Source organism: Lissotriton helveticus, chromosome 5_1, assembly GCF_964261635.1.
Source record: "Lissotriton helveticus chromosome 5_1, aLisHel1.1, whole genome shotgun sequence".
NCBI classification, from domain to species: Eukaryota; Metazoa; Chordata; class Amphibia; order Caudata; family Salamandridae; genus Lissotriton; species Lissotriton helveticus.
The window spans coordinates 511178612-511200263 of record NC_136065.1 but is presented as its reverse complement, the minus strand read 5'-3'; the positions used below and the strand labels follow the sequence as shown (position 1 = coordinate 511200263).

The following is a 21652-nucleotide window of genomic DNA, read 5'->3' as shown; positions in this document are numbered from 1 at the left end:
TTGAAGTGGTAAGCTTTCTTCAATATCTGAAATCCGCTGCTCTGCGCGGACAATGCATGACGAGAACTGTTGGTTCTCTGGATTGCGCACAGCTGTTACTGTTTTCTTATGTGCATCTTCTTTAGGTAATCTCCTATTTTTTAATTCAATCAAAATCTGTTGTAGCAGGACATTCATAGAATCTGATTGTACATCAAACGTTCCCGCATTTTGAGTTTGAGGTAAAGTCTGAAGTGATGACCCTCCTTCCTGGTGGTTGTTGAGGCCTCAATAGTAGCTACCAAAGCAGTGGTGAATAGGGATTAATTCACTGCTGTGGTTGTGTCACCGAGAGATGTTTCTTCCTGCCTCTCAAAGCTTACCATTTCCTTGCATGCTATAGAGCTGATAGATTTACAATGTTCCTTCGTGTTAGAATTTGCAAATAGGAGATATGACAGCTGCCTGCCTCCAGAGGGGGCCCCCAGTAAAAGTGCTTCATTTACTGCTGTTGTACTCATGTCCATAGTTTGAGGAGAAGCGGGTCTTGTCGCATTGAAGGGGGGGGGGGGGTTCTGTGACGTTACTAATTTCCATTATTGACAAAGAGACAGAGACAGAGCCAGAGCCTGTCTCTTTAATGAAATGAAATGAAAAATTGCATTTGTATAGCGCATAACTGCCCTGAGGCCTCGCAGCGCTTGAAGATAAAATGGTTTAGCGCAGGCTCATGGCAGATCAGCAGGATTTAGCAAACAAATGCGTTTTCAAGGCCTTTCTGAACGAGAGCAGGTTGCTATTTCCTCGGATGGCAAAGGGGAGGGCGTTCCAAAGTCTGGTCGCCGAGTGGGAAAAAGAACGGCCACCCCAACGGGCTTTATTAATTTTAGAGGAGGTGGCCAACTGCAGAGTACCAGACCGAAGGGGGCGTGTAGGGACATAAGGCGTGACCAGAGGGTGCAGAATCGCTGGGCCTACACGATGAAAGGATTTGTGCATAATGCACAGAGCTTTAAACTGCACTCTGGCAGTCATTGGGAGCCAATGGAGGTCCCTCAGAGCCTTCCTTGCCGACTGCCGACGGGACAGATTGAACAGTAGGCGGGCCGCACTGTTTTGTGTGACCTGGAGCCTCTGAAGAACCGAAGCCGGTGCTCCCAGGTAGAGAGCGTTCCCATAATCCAGGCGGGAGAGAATCAGGGCCTGGACCATGACCCTCCTCGCCTGGAAAGGGAGCAAAGGGAGCACCCGCCGGAGCATCCTCATGAGTCCGAAGCAAGTGGCCGCAGTCTTAGTAGCCTGGACCGAGAAATCAAGGGCGGTGTCAAGCCAGATCCCGAGGCTCTTTATCTGGGACTTGGGGACAGGAGGAGCACCAAGACATGGTGGCCAGACGGGTGCAAGAGCAGAAGGGGAGGGATTTCCGAGGAGAATGATGTCTGTCTTCTCCCCGTTAAGCTTGAGACAGGAGGCTTGCATCCAACTGGCAACAGCCTCTAGACAGGGGCCTAAGGTGTTTGATGATCCATCAGCGTGGTCTAACGAGACCACCAGCTGCGTATCATCCGCGTAGGTGACTATACGCACACCAAAGGGATGGACTATCCTGTCCAGAGGCTCCATGTAGGCGTTAAAGAGGGTCGGGCTCAGGGAGGAGCCCTGAGGCACCCCACACCTGAGAGGATGTTTAGGAGAGACTATCTCACCCTCGAAGACCCGGAAAAAGCGCTCACTCAGAAAGGAGGTGAGCCAGTCCAGAGCCGCGCCCGACACGCCCATGCCCGCCAGTCGGTGTACTAGCGTGGCATGGTTCACCGTGTCGAACGCGGCGCTAAGGTCTAACAAGATAATGGCCACCTTTCCTCCCCGATTTAAAGTCATTCTTGCTTCCTTCCTTAATTACTTATTGTACATCCATCTTCCCCCCTTGAGCAAAGGGAGGTACAAATGACCTGATTACCCAGACACACAAGCTGGAAAGCAACTCCTGGATTATTTATTTTATTTATTTGAGTATTTTATAAAGCGCGCAGCTACCCCAACGGGTGTCCCGGCGCTGATGAGTAGAACAGCTCTTAAGTCCCCTGCAGGAACAGCCTAATTAAACAGAAAAGTTTCGAGGGATCTTCGGAATTTGAATTCCGTCGGGCACAAACGGAGATGGAACAGCAATTTGTTACACAAAAGGGAGGCACATACCTGAAAGGTTTTACCTCCAGCTCCAGTTTTTTGGAATCTCGGGGTGACCAGCAACAACTTGGAGTTCGAGCGGAGAGCTCTAGAATGGCTGTATGGACGAAGGCTAGACCTGAGGTAAGCTGATCCTAAACCTTGAGTGGCCCGATATGCCAGGTTCATGGCTTTAAAATCAATTCTTTTAGTGATGGGGAGCCAATGTAGGTCCCGTAAATGGGGGGAGATGTGTTGTTTAAGAGATGCCGGCGACCAAACGGGCGGCGGCATTTTGGACTGTCTGTGGCATAAACCAGCTTTTAAGCCCAAAAGAAGTCCATTTGCATAGTTCAAGTGTGATGTTATTAGTGCATGGACTATGGTTTTGCGGGTAGTGCTGGGCAGATAGTTAATTAACTTTCTCATCATTCTGATTTTGCAGAAGCATGCAACAGAAACAGACTGGATTTGGTTATCAAAAGACAGGCGATTGTCCCATCTGACACCGAAGTTTCTAACCGTTTCCTTAGGCAGAGGAGCTGGACACAAGTCACCAGGCCACCAGATATTAGAGGCAAGGGGGGGGGGGAGGTTGATTAAAAAACAGTACCTCAGTCTTTCCAGCGTTGAGTCTAAGGAAATTGAGGTCCATCCAAGTAGCAATATTCCTGAGGCATGACTTGAGGGGATCGAAGGTGGAGGAGGAAACCTCATTAAACGAAAAAAGGAGCTGAATGTCATCCGCATAAGAAGTTGATTTAATACCCAACTTGGATATCATGTCAGCCAACGGGGTGAAATAGACATTAAAAAGAAGCGGACTCAATGAGGAGCCCTGCGGGACACCCCATTTAAGTGGCCTTGTTGAAGAGGTAAAGGGAGGGGTATAAACCTGTTACATAGATTGAACTCCAGTTCCTTATTAGAGTGGATACAATTGCGGTTCTTAACACTTTGAGTAGAGTTGATTACTGGCCGGCTTTTAGTAGCAGTGTCTCTAGAGATACTCTTCATGGTGGCACTGAAATATAGCTATATGGCTACCATGCGTGGGGACACAAGCCGCACCTATACTTATATAGGCCGCCTCCATGCCCACCCCCCCTTTCCTCAACTGCGAGACTAGGCCTAATGCATACCCCTCAGTACTAGCTTGATGTTCTTACTGCACTTAGCTGTAGTGTCTGTGACACTGTCTGAGTCTGTATGACTCTAGATCTAAATTTCAACCGCAGACTCTTGAAGCATGTCCAGTGACATACTGCAAGTACTTTGTTGGTTTGTGCGCGACCCATGTTATAAGAGAGCTATCTGAAATTTCAAGTAGCTATGAGCAGAACACTCCCCACTTGGCCAATTAAGTGAAGGAGTAAAAGAAGGGGGAGGGAGCCTCTGACCTGGTACTGGTGTAAATTTCAACCGTGTTCCAGGCTGCACTTGCTGACTGCTGCTCTTGAGATAATCTGCCAACTTCCCAAATGATCAGGGGCGCAAATCAGGCCCACAGATATCCCTTCAGTGCATCGCCGTTGAAGAGCCGGGGAAGAAGCCGGTTGTCTATGAAGGTGCACAGTCGTGCCCAACGCTCTCCTGTGTTAATCACAACTCCAAATCTCATCTTATACTACAAAGGCTGGCGACTGTAGTCTGCTCGCCGAAAGTGGCAAATCCTGCATATATATGTCTGGGGCTTCAGCCTCTTGCATGGTTTCATGCACAGCGGTACGATTCCCCCTGCAACTCCACGCCGACACCTTCCCAGCCGAACCTACCTTCAGTCACAGAGCATGACGGGAGCTCACTTGACCTCCGCTGTTTGCCCATTTACATATTTGATGTCTAATCAACTGCTGAAGAATTGTTAGGAAATAAGATATATTGTTTATGAATATTCCAACGAAATCCTCATTGATGTGTGTAATATCACGTTTTTCAGTGCCCTTAAAAGAAGCAGTGGGCTGTACAGTGATTTGTGTCCAATGATTGCCTCTTTCTGAGTCTCTGCCCCCAACACGTTGATTCCCTAAGGTGCACTTGCCCCAGATTGCAGAGCCATATTGCGACGGGCCCCAGAACGGGCAAAGGACCCCAACCATCACGGGTGTAGCTTAGTAGCTTCTGTCTGGCCTGTTACCCCACCGAACGAGGTGTCACACGTTTGTTTTCCCACATTGCTAGGGGAGCATAACTTTAGTTTATTTTTATTTTTTTAAAGCCTTTCTCTGTTTACCCCCTTATTTCCATGTGGCTTACTTGTTACCAGACAACCTATTTCGATAACAATGCATTGTCAGCATGCATATTCTCTATATCCATTGATACACATATATATATATATATATATATATATATATATATATATATATATATATATATATTAGCTTTACATATCTGTGTAGTCATGGCATGCAGGTCTATTTCATACAAATTGTAGTTCCTCTCTGTACAGTGTGGACCAAGATGTATTTACAAAATCAGTAAGGACCTTATTCCGTCAGGTGGCTTTAGAAAGATGGGCAAACTTAAGAGTTATGCATTGGTGAGATCCTGACTTGCATAGCTATTTTTCTTCTTGGATCTCACAACTTATTAAAGTATACAAAAAAAGTTATGGTTGGGAATGCTTGAATTAATCTCAGCGACTGATAATCACTGGGACTGCATCCCAGTCCATTGTTATTTTGCACACCATGCCACTTCAGTTTGGACCCAGCCATATGCAAATCAGTTTTGACTCTGCTGCAATGAGAACAGTCCAGCCCGAACTGCCAGGCCAGGTTTACCCTGAACCGGAGCACAGACAACCCAGGACCAGTTATGCCCTAGTAAGGCTTGGTGTAGCTTGGTTCCAGTGACCTTGTGCATGGGATTCAACTCATGTCATCCTGATCCAGTTTTCAGTGTGACCTGAAAAAGAGCCTGGACAAGAATGTGGGCAGACAATAGGTTGGTGGGGATGTGAATGAAACCCTTTTCTGCACCAGACACTTACACTGTTTGGTTGAGTGTCAATTAATATTTGGGCATATAGGTCATTGCAACAGGCCTATTTAGGTCTCGGCTAGCCGCGCGGAAGCGCGTCTCCGCCGAGAACCTTTTGTCGGCGTTTGAGCTTCCCAGGAGACAATCCTGGCCGCGCGCATCGCCTTGGAGGCGATTTCAAACTGACACGCGCACGCGAACGAGCGCTGTGGCCAGGCGCTGTCTCCTGGGAAGCTCAAAACGCCACACACGCATGCGCATACACACACAGACACACACACAAGCGCCCACGCACATACATACAGAGACACCCCCCCGCACACATACATACACGCACGCACACACACACACGAGTGCACTCCCCGCCGTCGCACACATGCATATACACACAAGCACGCACACACAAGCACACACACACACACACACACACACGGGAACCGAGCCCCCCCCCCCCAGCCCTTTTCAACTTACCAGGTCAATTCTGAGGGACTCCGCTCTCCTTCTGGCGTCGCGAGACGCTTTCACTCCGCCTTCTCTTCCGGTCAGGACGCAGCCCCGCCCCCGTCACAGGCGACTTTGCCTGACTTCCGGTGAGGCTGCGTAGAAAATAATGCTGGTTATTGTCCACTTGCTGTGTGCTATTTTGCGTGTGACCTTTCATTCCCTTGGCCCTGGTTCTGTCTTCCCCCCCCCCCCCCCCCCCCCCGTCCCCCAGCTCCCTCCACTTATCTGCATTTTAACCCCGCTCAAAGTCGGAAATAGTTGAGTGTCAGTTTACTGCAAGTCAATCTTCTGAGTAACACCCGCCTGTCTCTGCAGTGACCACCCTTGCTTTGTGGTCTCACACTGGCATGTTGGGTTTCTATTTCCTGTTTAATTTTAGGACGCCTGACGCCCGCCGGCGGCAACTTGTTCTGCAGGGCAAGCACCAGAAGATCTGATCTGGGTTAGGGATGTTGGAACTACTTCTGAAAGTCTCTTCTGGTGGGAATCAATTTTAGGTCTCGCCCTCAGGCAGCGTTCATGCGCTATCGCTTGGTGACGAGCCGGGGTATCCCAAAAAAATAAAAAATGCGGCAGCACGTGCCACACCACACGTTACTTCATGGTCTTTGTGTGGAGCTTGGCCTAAGTACAGGTTTATTTAATTTTATTAGTGTCCGTCCACAGCACCTGCTGTTATTTTAGATACAATTCATTTTTTTAACATTTTTAAATAGAAGGTCCCAACTGGAAGCTATTGGGGTGCTTTACATGAGCACCGATTACATTACACAAGTTCAAATTAATTGTTATAGGCGGGGTATAGTGATTTGCCTAGAATCGCAGGATGTTGAATTGAGATTCGAACCTTGTCGCACAGTTCTGCAGTCGGCTTCTGTAGAGCCACCCCCACCCCCAACCGCATTTAGTGTTGTAAAACATTAGGAGGACTGCATCTTTTCTAGAAGGAAAGCAGGAGCTTAGGGCAGAGATGTAGAATGGAACAATAATGGCGTGTACCACCGATTCTCCTTGCTCTTATACTACCTTTCTCTTTGGTGATAGATCTATTCGAATACCAATTTATTTTGTCTTTTATATAGCGCTAGAAGTAGTCAAACAGTGAGGGTTGCAATTAAATGTACAGAAACTTATGAGAAGTTATCTTACTGCAGCATTAGAGTATAAAAGAAATTAATGTATTAAGGCATTTATAGTATATTAAGTGCTTTAAGCTTTAAATGTACGAGGCCCCCCCCTTCCCCACCCTCCACAGTACCGGAACTTCTCCACCCTCCACAGTACCGGAACTTCTCCATTAACAAGGAGAGTACTGGTACTCGCTGCATCAGGTTGTCATTTCAGATCACAAAAAAGTCATATGAGCAAGCATCTCATTTCGACACTGTGGTACATGTTTACACAATGGCGATTTCACACCGGTAGCGACCATAGCAGAACAACGTGTGATGACACTTGGCAGGTAGCTTTGCGTGGGGAAGAGGTCGCAGTGCGGCAGGAAGCAAGGAGAGCCCTTTAAAACACGCAGTTTGCTCTGGCTGTCCCGTTCTTTTTTTTACCAGAGCAGACAGCAGGACGTAAAACGAAAAGCCATACAATTCTGAGGAGGCAGAGAAGAGCTCCTGCAAGAAGCCAGGGTTGCCCCCAGTGCCAGTCAGATTCAGGGTCCAGCGAGGAACCTTCTGCAACTATAACATAAGTGAGTGCCCTTCTGGCGCCCCTGCCCCAAGCACACTGAAGGGGAACGGATGTAGCGTAACGGCAAGAGCTGCTGCCTTTGTGTAATATAACTGGTGCTCATGTAATGCTCTCCAATCATTTTTGGCCGAGTTCACGCTTATATAAAACTGCAAAAAATTACTGCACCACAACTTCCCATATACCTCCATTTATCTTTTATTGATGCTGTACCATACTGTATTTTTAACATGCAGTTGAATGCCAAATCGTTATGCAAGCGCTCAGGCAAGACTGATGACAGACTCACTAATTCTTTGTAGCTACAGTTCCCAGAGTTGATAAACAGACTATAGAAGCATTTGACCAGTGTGCATCCCAGTGTGCATCCCATCCCACAAGCCACCAGCCTCCCTCCCACATGCATCTGAAGCTTCCCCCAGCCGTGACTCGCATTTCTCCTCCCCCAACCCATGTAGACACCAATTAACACCTTCAAGCTTTCCGTGTTAATGTTAGACACGGGTTACCATTCTCGCCACCATGTGAGACATGTCCTCACTTTACCGGTTGACTCGCCATTTTCTTACGCGATCACCTCTTTGTGGTTTCTACTGCGCAGGTTTTTACATTCACGGACCATTTTGCCTACAAGTTTTTTGTCTTCAATAGCCGACCATCGTGATTTTTGCAGAATTACCACGCTGCACATTTTTTTATGTCAGACTCATCTCCCTGTTTATATTTGCACAGTCATCCTTTGAATCAGTGGCACCCAGTTATTTATATCTGCACATGCTTTACTTTGATATCAGGGATTCCTAGCAGGTTTACATGGTCCCAGTTCTTGGATTTTCGTCACAATAAAATACACTGAACATAATCTTCACAAATGTTATTTACAAAAGTTTAAGCTATTGCCATTATAAATTACAATAACTTATATTTAAGTATTAATTATTTAAAAAAATTAAAAAACATTGTTATTTGTAATATCAATACATGTAAGTCACGTAAATACAACACATATTGCATTACAAATGCTATAGGTGTCCCATTTGCGAGAGTTATAACTATTGGCATTGTAAATGACAAAGCTATTTTTTTTTTTAACTGTCGCCTGCCCAAGATCAGGAAGCAGGCATACCGAACCGGCACCTCCTCACCACTTCTTGTCAGCCAATAGCAACCCCAATGCTCAGCATACACAGAGAACTACACTGCTATGGCACAGCACTACCAACTGCCTGCATTCCTGCCCCTACACTGTTACCCCACGGTGCAGCCACAGGACAGTGGCTACATTGCCCGTGTCTGCCCCGCAACACGTTGTTCGTGCCATGGAGGTTTCCCACAGCCGGGTGCAGTTAATAAATACAGGGACCCAAAGATATGTGGCATCAAAGAATAAGAACAGACGTGGTACAGGTAGGCTTTTTTTAAATGTATTAGTTTTCACTTTTATATAGCGCAAACTTTACCCGCAGGTATCAGAGCGCTTTAAATCAGCATGTTTATAACAAGCAAGCACTCTATATTACTGCCAATTTTGCTTAGCATAAGCAACAGCTAACAATTCACAAACAATGTTTATATACCAATTGCAAATTTAAAAAAAAAATTCATGCAAAGCATTGTCATTTACAATGCCAGTTACTCAAACTTTAATGCTGCGAGACCTATTGCATTGTAAATGCTTGTTATACTTAAAGCTGTGGTATGGCTGCTTTGTTTCACAAAGGTTGGACACACCCGCTTGTTGGTCAATTATGAGACCGCATCGATGTCTGCTGTGGTGACCAGCACGTAGAGCTTAGTTTCTTTTGTGTGTTTAATTTTCACCATTATAAATCCCTTCTAGCTCTTGCATCTTCCCCTTCTCCTCCTGCCTTCTCAGGGTAGAGCCTAGCATATGGACTGCGCTTGTTCCCACATTTTGCATGTATTGGTTGAAAAGAGAAAGGCCGGTGAACGAGGGGCCTTGTCGCAGAGGAGGTGAGAAGCCCAGTGCTTTTGTGCTTGATTTCTCGCCCCTCCCCTTTTTGAGGTACAGCAGTACAACAAGGAAGCATATACACCAAAACACACCTGTCCTCTCCAATTTGTCAGTAAGTTTACACTGTTATCTTCACTACTGCACCTGATTCTGGAGCGAGTTACTTAACTGGAGGTTCAGTACCAATGGTTAATATGTCAGAACTCCTATTACTAGGTACCCCACCTAGGCAAGGAAGCAGCTGAGCAAAATGTGAGGTTATCCTAGGGCCTAATAGATGCCACTAACAAACACAGGTTTCTGGCATGTTCAAGGTACAAATCGCTGAAATATTTGGACATAAGGTGCAAGCCAAGGCTAAAGCCGGCAAAATATTTTTTTATAACTTTTAAAATAAAATGTTAATAAAATATTTGACATTTTGCAGTTATTCCCTAAATCATTAAAGCAGTGTTTTATTGCTATCACAATTTTAACTGACTTTGTCAACAAACGCTCTATCTCCCAAGTAACTCCTTAGTCAAATTCACTAACTTTTAATCTAAACTTCTAGAGCTCTATGTAGCGTTTCACAAGTAATAGCTATCTTCTCACACTAATTATTTTAATGGAACAAGAAAAGTAGGTTTTGAGTGAATGGCTTTTATTTGTACCATTTGTTGATTTTTGAATACGAATGGTTAAGATTTGGAATCCATCTCAGTTCAGATCTACAGGTTTCTTTCATTGTCCAGTAGCATTCTTAATAAAGTGTTGCTTCTGGTGGTCTGTCGTTGCCTTGAATTTCAGATATGGCAATTAACAAGATATGCCATGTCTGCAAATCTTTGCATGTATCAGTCATCAACTTATTGTTGTATGAGGAAAAAACATACCGGGAACTAAAATGCTCCGGCTGTACCATCCTCATTCTGTCAGAATAACAGCAGAGTTGTCGTTTAAAGGTAGTTGTCGGCGTAGGAAAGTAGGATCTGCTTCTTATGGTTACCCCCACTTTTTGCTTGATGTGATACTGTTTTTGACTAGTCTGACTGGGATCCTGCTAATCGGACCTCAGTCTATCTACTTTCTCCTTAAACTGTTGTGGTATGTACTTGGGTACACCCCAGATTGGATACTAGGTTACCCTTGTCAGTCCCTAGTATATGGTACACATGTACCCAGGGCATAGGTACCCCCAGAGATCTCCCAGGGGCTGCAGCATGTACTATGCCACCTATGAGAGAATTCAAAATGGAACTACAGGCTTGCCATTGCATTCTGTGTAAGTTTGTTGCATGCACCACTTACAAGAGAGAGAGGTTCACTAAGGGTCACTGCACTTTACAAGTCACCCCTATAGCAGGCCTTTACAATCCTGAGGGCAGGGTGCTTGGTTCTAAGTGAGAGGGTACCTCTGCATGAGCAGGGCACCCTTGCAGCCTACGGAATCCATTCTCCTGGGTTGTCAGTGAAGCAGCCATATACTATATAGAGGGGCATTGCGCGATGACCATCTCAAACGGCTACAATGAATCATATCATCTTTGGTGTCAAACCTGTTGAAATAATACCCCCATTCTGTAAACGGTGTGGAAGGTATGATTCCAAGATCTGTAAGAGCTCTCCGTGTTCCCGGTTCCAGCCTTCTAGTCCGGGACAGCACAAAATGGTTGCTGCCAACCAGAGACCCATTTCTGCCCTCCTCCTCCTCCTCCTCCTGCTGAGCCAAGCTCGAGCAGGGGAAGGTAGAACAATAGGCATCCTGTCCCAGGGAGGTGTGACCACCTTCCAGGCAGGATTTAGTGTATTAGGGCTGGGAGGGTGCGCTTGCCAGTGCCTGAAAGTCTACCTGAGGGGCACATTTGGTGTCCCTGTGCATATTCCAGTTAAAACCAGTCCTGGGAGCCGTTGGCTACCTTTCTGGCACGAAACTGGACAAAGGGACATGGAGTAACCTCCCCCCTGTACAGACCCTCCCATAGGAGGATAATCTGAATCTTCCCAACTCTCTCCTTACGGTACTAAAGGGCTTACCTGGGTGTAGGTCCCTAGATTTGTTGTTAACAAGATTCAGAACTGAAACCACTGCACTTCTACCATTTGGTCACTCTGGACTTCGTTTGGGCCCGACTTCTTCTCCCTTCCAGTCTGCTGCATCGCCTGTGCATCATACAGGAACCTTTATAAGGCCTGTGAAGCATCAAAGACAACTAAAGTAATCTCCCTTGGAGTGAATAAGTCAGTCCCCTACATTCGTAGGCACCTCAACACTACTGACCGGTCTGTTGATCACAAGTTCCTGCAGACTCCAAAGGGTTCAACAGCACAGCACAACACAGGCCAGGCCAGCTTCTTACAAATGGGTGCTTATTTTTTAATTTTACAAACTCCGACTCCTTTTGCTGCAAGTCCCCACTGCTTCTTAGATTATCTGTCCCAGTCTGAGCGGATCTTAAGCAGGAAAACTATGCTGGCTTCCCCTCTCTCCCCGTTGACCAACCGAGTGGTGGAGGCAAGCTTTCCCTTATCTCAATACTTCACCCGTACCACATCGGGTACATGGGTTCTTTTTGTGTTGGTGTTCCATGATGCTCTTCTGTTTCCCCACCCAGCTTCATAGAATTCAATTCTGCTGCAGACTTTATGTAGGAAACTGGAGGATGAGAGCCTTTTTTTATAGGAAGAGTTGAACCAGTCAGGCCCTCAGAAAGACTGGAATATGCAACCAGTTTTTCCTAATATGGACAAATGGCTGAAAGTTTCCTTGCCATAATTTGTATTTAGTCTCCAACAGTTCCTCCACACACAGAAATTCGGTCATAACATGCCAGCAGAATGACTGGGATATGCATCCACTGTTGCCTAGTGTGAAAAATGGGCATAGGGCTCAGTGCCACGATTTGTAGATAGTCTCCAACAGTTCCTTCCCAGGCAGCAATTCCTTCCTGGCCTGTACGTGCAACACCTGACATAATCACCTTACGTGAAAGTACGTCCACATTTCTGGTAAAAACGAACATTACGAGAATACGACACTGTCCTTTTACCTGAACATGTCTCCATAACCTACGTTTCTGTGGCTGCAGAAGGTCCACTTCTATCAAGGTTTCGGCTATTGGATCATAAGACGATCATTATGAGAGCTTGGAGAGCGGAGCCTAAAATGTAGCTATGGATGTTATTTAATGTTGGTTTATCAGTGTAAATAGCAAAAAATCTCCTTCACCTGCTCCATTAGGGTATAGTTTACCTGGGCTTCAAATTTTAAAAGGCTTTCCTTCATCTGGAGAGAGGGCATTGTACAGAGAGAGAGACTAACTTGCTTCTTTGAATGTTGTCCTGCCACAGGGGTGTGGAATTTAATAAAATATCTACTTGCCCCTGGGGCAGTTTGCTTCATAAATCTACTTGTCCTGTATCAAAACCCTCTTGTCCCTTTTGTGCCATATAATGTGGCGACAAATTATGGTAGCAATCATTATATATAAGAGCTTTGAAATATCCTCTCTGATTATGCCAGGGCTCCATCCATTGTAGGGTTTGAATACTAGCAATTCCCTTATGTTGCCACGTTTCTGCAGATCTACATAATAGGGCTGAAGGTAGAGGTAAGCAACAGTTTGAGGGTTGGAATACCCTTTTGAGTCTGTGCAAACTTACTAACCTGCATGTTGTAAGTGTTTTCACTAAGGTTTCTCTAATCTTTTCCCATACTGAGAAAGGTTTGACATTTACTCCTGACAATGGCAGACCTCAAATTTCTTCCAGGGGTGGGAAAAAAGTGGTGGGAGGGAAAGTGAACATGCAAACAATGATTTTCGCATGAGCAAATCTACACATGGAAATGTGCTCATGCTGAAATGCAGTTCACAAATATTTTCTAGGAGTACTATTTCTTGGCCTACTTGTGTGAAGTCTTCTGAATTCAAAAAAGTAGTATATCTGCACTTAATACAAATACATGGGTGCCCTTTTGAGACTTTATTTAATAATTGGTCCCCTCACAAGGTCTGCCGTCAACCATGACCTTATCCCTCTTCCTCTCTCCTCCCCCTTCTCTTCCCCCTCCCCCTTCTCCTCCACCCCCCTTCTCCTCCACCCCCCTTCTCCTCCACCCCCTCTCCCCCCTCTCTCCTCCCCCTCTCCCTCCCTCTCTCCTCCCCCCCCCTCTCTCCTTCCCCCTCTCTCCCCCCTCTCTCCCTCCTAGCTTCACTGAGAGTGACCAGATTCTGTCCTTTCACAAGCAGCATATCCACACACATTCGTTCTGTTCAGTGTCAGGAACTACTGTGGCAATGTGTTCTTTTTGAGACAAATACTATTTTTGCTTTTGCCAATGTTTATGGTGAGGGCCCAGCAGCTCCCACACCAATATGGTTTTACAAAAACCATGCCAAAACTAGTCGCGGATTGACAAAACCAAAAGGCTGAGCAACAATTTCATACCTACTGGCTTTACCAATGCTTGTTTATTTTTCCCCATAATCTTATTAAAACTGGTTACACTGATTTTCCATTATAAATATTTTTGGGGAAAAACTAGCGTACATAAACACATTTTACTAAATGATATTGCAAAGAAAGGGGACCTACATTTTACAGTAGTTTAGTGAAATGTTTGTGCATTTTTTTTGTGGACATTTTGTTTAGAAAGCAAAGAATCCTCAATCTTGCTTTCAAGCTTGTGCAAATATTTGCATCTAATCAGAGCATTCTGGGAGCAGTATACATAGCCTCATATTGCTAAACATTGAAAACGTGTGTACACGTTTTCATACTTGAACGACTGTTAGTAGTGAAGTCTGAGCTTACGACATTTACTTAAAGCGCTCACCCTAATAATTAAGGCTTTGCATTAATGAACCATAAATACAAGTTTGAGCTGCATTATCACATGGGCACAAATATTACCTTAACTGCAGTCAATGCCTTGCTGATCAATAATGTGGTACTGTAAACTGTCAGCCAAAGGGTTTGTGCTGTAGAGGGTTGGGCCTACTTGTCCCAAGGACAAAATGTTATGTTATGTTAATTTATTTCTTCTATAGCGCTCGGCTACTCCAAAGGAGCATCCCGGCGCTTTGGCGAAGAATATCCGCAGGCAAGACAACAACATAACAACTAAAAAGCAGACAGAAGAGAAGCAACAAGTTTATTTAGTAAAAAGGCACGTTTTAAGCTCCTTTCTAAAATCAAGGAGACTGGGAGCCTGTCTGAGAGAAAGTGGTAGTTCATTCCACTCCTTCGGGGCTAAGTAGCGGAAAGATCGACCTCCCATCCTTGCACGCCTGATAGCCGGGACTGTCATTTTGAATAAACAGGATGATCTCAGAGACCTGCTGGGTACATATCGGGAGAGGCGTTTCCTTATGTACTTGGGGCCAGAACCATGTAAAGCTTTGAAGGCAAAAGTCAAGCACTTGAAAAGAATTCTTTTTGCGATCGGTAGCCAGTGTAAGGTGTTCAGTAGGACCGTGGCACCTGCTCGTCTCGGGAGTCCATAAATAGCACGGGCTGCCGAGTTCTGGACTACTTGCAAACGGGTCAAAAGATATTTTGGTAGACCCAGAAAAAGAGCGTTTGCATAGTCCTGTCGAGATCCGATCAAGGCCTGAACAATAGTCTTCCTATGCTGGAAAGACACTAGAGGAAGAAATTTCCTCAGCATCCGTAAAATGCCAAAGCATTTACCTGAAAGGCATGAAATGTGTGGCCCAAAGGACAGTTCACTGTCTACAATCACTCCCAAGTTTTTAGCCTTGAGAGACACATTGTCAGGAGGAAACAAGTCTTGTGGCCACCAAGCTTTCCAGTCTGGTTCACAGGTGCAACCAAAAAAGAGCAGCTCCGACTTATCGGAATTGCACTTTAATCCATTACACCTGAACCACTCAAAAACCGCACCAAGGCAATCCTTGATCTGTACGCCGTCGAATGACCCGCCTCTATCACAAGTGAATAGAAGCTGGGTGTCATCGGCGTAAGATACGATCTGGGCGCCAAAAGACTCCGCGACTACCGCCAGAGGGGCCATAAAGATGTTAAATAGCATGGGGCTAAGAATGGAACCTTGCGGAACCCCTACCTCTAGTGGAGCCATGTCAGCGGAGAAAGGGGGCGCCCAGATCGTTTGCCGGCGGTCGTCCAGAAAAGATTTAAGCCAATTCCACACCGTTCCCCGGATGCCGCTCTCCCAGAGTCTTACAAGGAGGCGATCGTGAGGAACGGTGTCGAAAGCCGCCGACAAATCTAGCATTACCAACATGGCTCTTCCCCCAGAGTCGAGCACTTCCCTGATGGCATCCGTGACCTCGAGAAGAGCCGACTCCGTGCTAAAATTTGCACGGAACCCAGATTGCGTGTCATGCAACAGATCGTTTCCTTCGATGAAATTGGAAATCGTCCGATGTGCAAATCTTTCGGCCACTTTCGCCAGGGCAGGGAGAAGGGAAATAGGCCTATAGTTGACATGGATAAGGGGGTCCAAGGTAGGCTTCTTGATCAATGGCAGGATCAACGCATGTTTCCATGCCTGCGGGACCACTCCAGTAGACAGTGAAGAATTCAAAAGGGGGTTAAGCAAGGCATTTAAGGCAGGTGCCACCTTCCCCAGATGTTTAGCCGGGCACGGATCAAGTGGAGAGCCTGATTTCAGACTTGACAAAAGCTCAAGAGAAGTGTCAAGGCACAGATGTGGAAATAGTGAGAGAGAAGGGCCTAGACCCTCCCTAAATAAAGGGGGTGATGAAGGACCCACAACCGACAGAGCTAAAGTTGAAAAGAGAGGCTTGAATGGTTGTGATTTTACTAATGAAGAACGTTGCAAGCTGTTTTATCCATACTTCTGAGTGAGTATGAGATGGAGTACAGATAGCTGGAGAAGTAAATTCCAGGACAACTTTAAAAATTTCTTTACAGCCATTTTCAGCCTCATCAATTCGACGCTCAAAATAAGCCTTTTTTTCATTCCAGATTAACTGGTGATAGGCTTTAGTTGTCGCTCGAAATTTCAATTTCTCAGTCGGATCATAGGCCCATCTCCAAACTCTCTCAGCCCTTTTACAACCCTGCCGCTGCTCCCTTAACTGGGAGTGAACCATGGGGCCGACGCTCTGCGTTCACCTGATTTAAGCTTTTTTTCGGGGATTAAGGTCTCAAATCTGGCTATCAGCCATTTGTGGAAGAGACCAAGATTCTCTTCCAAATTGCCCAAAAGAGGACATGGAAAGGTGGTAAGGGCCTCAGATAACATATCCACCGAAAGCAGATGAAAAGGACGCGAAGTTCGCGTGGTCGCTATTGATTCTCTCACCCGAGTAAGAGCAGTGGCAGGCACGGAAAAGGAGATCAAAAAAAATAAACATGATAACTTGTTGCCCTTGACCCCAAACAATATGTCCTGGGCGTCGGGCTATAGGAATTCCCCATCCCTGCCTGCCAGCACGTTGTTAGAGGCTGTGAACTACAAACCTTTTGCACTGAGTAGATTACTCGCACCAGTCAAGCCCTTCTAGCTCCACCTGAAAGAGTAGTGACATCAGCTCCTGTGCATCTACTCTAAGCCTGTCTTGGTTCACCTATCTGGTTTCAATTCTGAAGTAACCTGCTGGAAATGTGCCCCTTCCTTCTACTTCTGCTGCAAAGTACCATCTTGACCAATTCACCCGAGCTTGTAGGGAGTCCATTGCAGGGATCTCCATCCGCAACTTGTAGGACACATTCTAGAAATGTTGTTCATCAACCTGCAATAGCAAAAAGAGGTTTTGTTGGGCCTAAAAAGACTTCCTTCCAATGGGAAAGTAATGAAGAATTCAATGTGTAGTATGGGACCATTCAGGCAGCGACCCACAGGACTGAGTGTTGTGAGCACTTCCCTTCCTGAAAGTGCGGGTACCCTGACTCCCGGTTGGGCATCATAAAGTTTGATTGGGTAGAGATAAGTCCTAGGTCTTTCATCCAACCACATCCCCAAAGTTTGGCCTCACCAGCTCTAGTTTTATAATCTGATGTGAACAATTTAATGGAGCGTAGTTAAAGAAGAGCATTCATGCTTATGAGCGCTCAGATTGTTCTAAATTGAAGAAATGTGCATATATATATATTTTGGAGTCTTACAAGGGATACAGGACTGTAGTTTCTGTATTGTTGCTGTATGGAATTGGGGTCTATTCTTTAAATGAAGGATATTGTAGAGAGTTAATTCTCCTCCCGTCCCCCCCCCGTTCCCCCCTCACCCCCCCCCTCCTCCACCACACACACACACACACACATGGCTGCTAGTTTTCTGATTGAGTTTTGGCTGCTGGAGAATTAAGTGAGTGTACTGATCTTCTGTATAGGGTTAATGACTCATTTCTGAAGTGAAGGATAAGTCTGAAGACTTAAGTAAAGAAAAATTAATTTCACTCATGAAATTAGAATGTTATGAGTTTTGCTCAGTTCCGCGGACTGACTAAATTAATTTAGTTACCTGTTTCACAGTGGCACCTTCTCTCAACATTCCCCAAATGCCACCTACTGGGCTTTTATCACTTGGTTGCAGGTTCATCCAATTTTAGACCTGATGCCTCACTTGTTCTGCCAGGGGCATGTGGTCCACTTTGGATGGGTCCTCCACACATTTACTTTGCTTATCGTGGCCCATTGGGACGACCATCCTTTATGTGATGGTCAATTAGTCATTCAGCTTTTTTAGGGGGATAGGAGTGTATTGGGTGGATACCTGATGCTGTTTCCTAAGCCTAAGTTAGGATCCGTGTCTAATCAATCCAATGTTTGTGCATCTTAGGCAAAAAGTCAATTCATGCAGCAACACAAATGCTTTAGTTTCCTCTTGAAGAAAAGAATGAATAACACAATCCTAAACCAATTGAGGAAGAGCGCTATCTGAAAGCCCTTATGTGCGAGTTTATTACATATATAAATTTAGTAAAGGTTGTGGCTAACCCCATACCTAAAAATGCATGCGAAAAAGTATGCAGACTTTGATATCACAATTGACATGCTGCTTTACCACCGTTAGTACAGGTTGCCTTTGACAGCTTATCTGTTGCTCAGGCTCATCACCCTGACTGCTAGTTTCACTGTCCATTCTCTTTGCTTTCCTGGCACATGTAGTTATGTGCATGCCTGTCGCTGTGCATCTATCACGGTCTGTATGTTTATATGCCTTTGGTAGTTGTGGTGCAAGATATTGTCTTGGATACAGGATTAACAAGAATGACACTCTTCCTCTAGTGCATAAATTAACTTCTTGTGTTTTTATAGCACATAGCGTTGATATTTTCAAACACTTCCACTGTGGTGCGTACACTCCCCACACTCATTGCTTAAATCAACTTTAATGCTGGGTGTACTTCGTAGACAATTGTCTCTAGTAACAATCATGGAGGCCACTGGCCCTTTGGGGAAATCCATGCACCAAATGAATAAATCTTCTCTTAAAATTATCTCACTAAAACTGTAATGAATTGCATTGTCATGAGTAAAACCCATCTCTTCTGTGAGCAGTGTAGAGCACTGTTTGCATAGTTTGTGCCCATCAGTTCTTGTCCACTCATTGTGCTTCTTTTTTTTCCTAGGTGTAGCACATCAGTGCTATCATGGCTTCATCAAGGCGGTTCAGGAGGGGAACATACAGTGGGAAAGTCGGACCTATCCATACCCTGGAACACCTATCACTCAGCGATTCTCTCATAGTGAGTAGTGCTGCTAAGCTTGGGCAGCTGTCTCTTCTCTTCTTGTTCTGCTGTAGGGCTAGATCATGTTGATAACTAATTGTGAACAGTTTGATTCTGAAATTGGGAATGGCAAGTATGACATGCATTTTCCTGTGTCTAGAGAGGTGCAGTTTAGGGCAATCTGTGGAGTAATCACATGAAATTGTCTCCTGGTAGAATTAATCGTCGTAATTAGTGAAAATCTTTCACTGCAATCAAAGTGACTCCATTTATGCACCTTAATGAGTTATGCTGGGAGATTTTGAAGATTAGATGTGTTATCCAGAATTGTGGTAGGTGGGAGTTTTTACCTGTGTGGGTAACTGATCTGGTTAGACACCTAAGAGCAATACTATGGCACTGTGTGGTAAATAAAGCCAGGAGTATAGGTAAAACAGGATATTTTAATTCTCAAGGTAGTTTTCACAGCTTATAGAGAAAGTAGGTGTGAAGGAAGCCCCACCTGATGCTCAACCCATGCACTCCAACTGACATACCCTCAACCACCACACATCAGTATTCTAATTACTTCAGTCAATGGCTGATTAGCAGGGTACATAACACTAAGAGGAGAATGCATGGCATAGAAATGAAGATATAAAGAAAAGGTTATGCTGTTCCTATGGGATGAGAGTGAGAAGAAGGGAATCTAAGCCAACCTGACCAGAGTGGTTCAAAGTTTGGAATCCATTTATTGGATTATAATGCCCTCACACTCCCAGTAGGGTGTCATGCTTCATCATGGGGTTACTCCTCGTCTGGTCGGCAGTGCAATACCTGACGGACTTCCTATAGAAGGGGCACTTTAGCGGAGATCTTTTTCCAACATCCGTAAGGTGAAGCGGGGGTGAGGGGCCAAGTATGTGTAGATGAGTGTTTTGAGTGAATATAAAATAGGTTTAGGAGTACCAGCGACAACAACTTTTAATCAATGCATCTCCTACCATAAGTAAAAGCAATTAATAAGGCGTTAGGCTAAGTTTATGTCTTGCGTTAAGCGTACTTATTGGTGACAGGTCAACATGTTTCTCGCCAAGTGTATAGTCTACGGGCAGTTTGTCAGGACCAGAAAAGAAATCTATCTACAACTTAAGAACATGTGAAGTGGATGCATTCTCACATCAACCATACAACTAACTAGTTGAGTACCTGGTAGTACTGGAACTACCTGTGAAGGGATAAAATGTGACAAGTTTAAATCAATACAATTGCAAGTGTGTGCATCTTCTCGTTTCCCTTCTGAAGCGGACTCTCAAGACTCAGTGGTGAACATGAATTAAAATCACGTAAAAACAGTTAAAATTGGTGCCAAACGGTGAGTGCACAAGGTGAACTAGCGTGAACCTCAGCCTTTGTGGCAGAGAAACTCTGGGTACTCACTCAATGGTTAAGACTAACCAGGCTTCAACAGTACCCGGTAGGTCGTACACGAGGAGTTTCTCATGCTTGTGCGTAGGGAAAAATGAATAAATATTCACATTAGTCACATGTCTTTCACGTACTGTGCAGTAATGACCATTTTCTTAGCATCACCCACCTACTTCTTATCAACCATTCATTGCAGTGAGTTAGATGCGACTAATACCGCTCCTCTCAAAAAAATGTCAGACAATATAAACTTGTTGTAGTATGGGAGCAAGTTAGCATGGGTCATGCTCCCTCTTAAATGTGCGTGGGAACATGTTGCCATCGCATATATCATCACATCCAACCATATAAACTCCTTGTGTTCGGTGAGCGGGAGGCGTGGTGGAATGTTTGCCGCTATGATCCAATTGCTGTTTGATTAACCCAAAGAAGTATGCGGTAAAGAATCCAAAGTGCACTGCGCGAGGCTTTTTGTCATATTATCACTTCCTATAACCTCAAACCCTTGCAAATGTGCGATGGTCTGGATAGGGGCGCGCCTCTATGGACGTTCACTAGTTGGTCACAGTGTAGTGCCACACTCGTAACGAAAAAACAACAAATTTCCCAAGCGCGGGTAAAGGAATCCAAAGTGTGGGCAGTTGTTTAGCGTGGGTCGGGAATGGGGGCGCGTCGCTGCTGAGGTTCACTATGTGGTCATAATGCAGCGCCACACTTGTAAAGTTTAAAACAGCAAAGTTCCATGAGCTTGGGTAAAGGAATCTAAAGCACGGGGATTTGTTCGTAATGTAGCTACTCGCGTGTGTGCAAGTAGCACGCTGTCTCAAGACCCCTACCGGGTCCAGGAGGTAGAGAGGTTTGAGATCGCGTTGTTTTTATCAGTGCGTCTCGGCGCCTCCGGGGACAGAAGCGCCTGGTTGTGGACGCTAGTGCGTGCTTGTTTGTTCTCAGTAGTCGGCCATGTTGGGGAGGTGATTTCTACCGGAGGTGCAGATAGGCGACTATACTAGACGGATATACATTTGGGATGGTTACAATCGTGTAACGCCGATGTTATAAAGTAAATGTCCGGCACTAATTGCGCATTACATGAAAATGATCTCCAAAATTGTTGCAAACTGGCATGTGTGCGTCTCATCATTGCGATCCCTTAAGGGACTCAGTGTTCCTACTATATAGACGCTATGTTATTGTTAAAAGGTGTGTGCATTACACTATTCGCATTACCAGTTGTTAAAGAGAATGCCCGAGTTACTGACACTGTATCCATCAT

General features: G+C 45.3%; 1 protein-coding gene across 2 annotated transcripts in view; it reads left to right on the top strand.

Annotated features, from left to right (window-relative positions):
* Window positions 1–21652, top strand: part of FBXO42 (F-box protein 42) — a 242064-nt gene that overhangs the window by 56661 nt on the left and 163751 nt on the right. For both annotated transcript variants that reach the window (XM_078642841.1, XM_078642842.1), the window contains exon 3: window positions 18874–18990. In XM_078642841.1, coding sequence (XP_078498967.1) covers window positions 18874–18990 — 117 coding nt within the window. The remainder of the gene's footprint in view (window positions 1–18873; window positions 18991–21652) is intronic.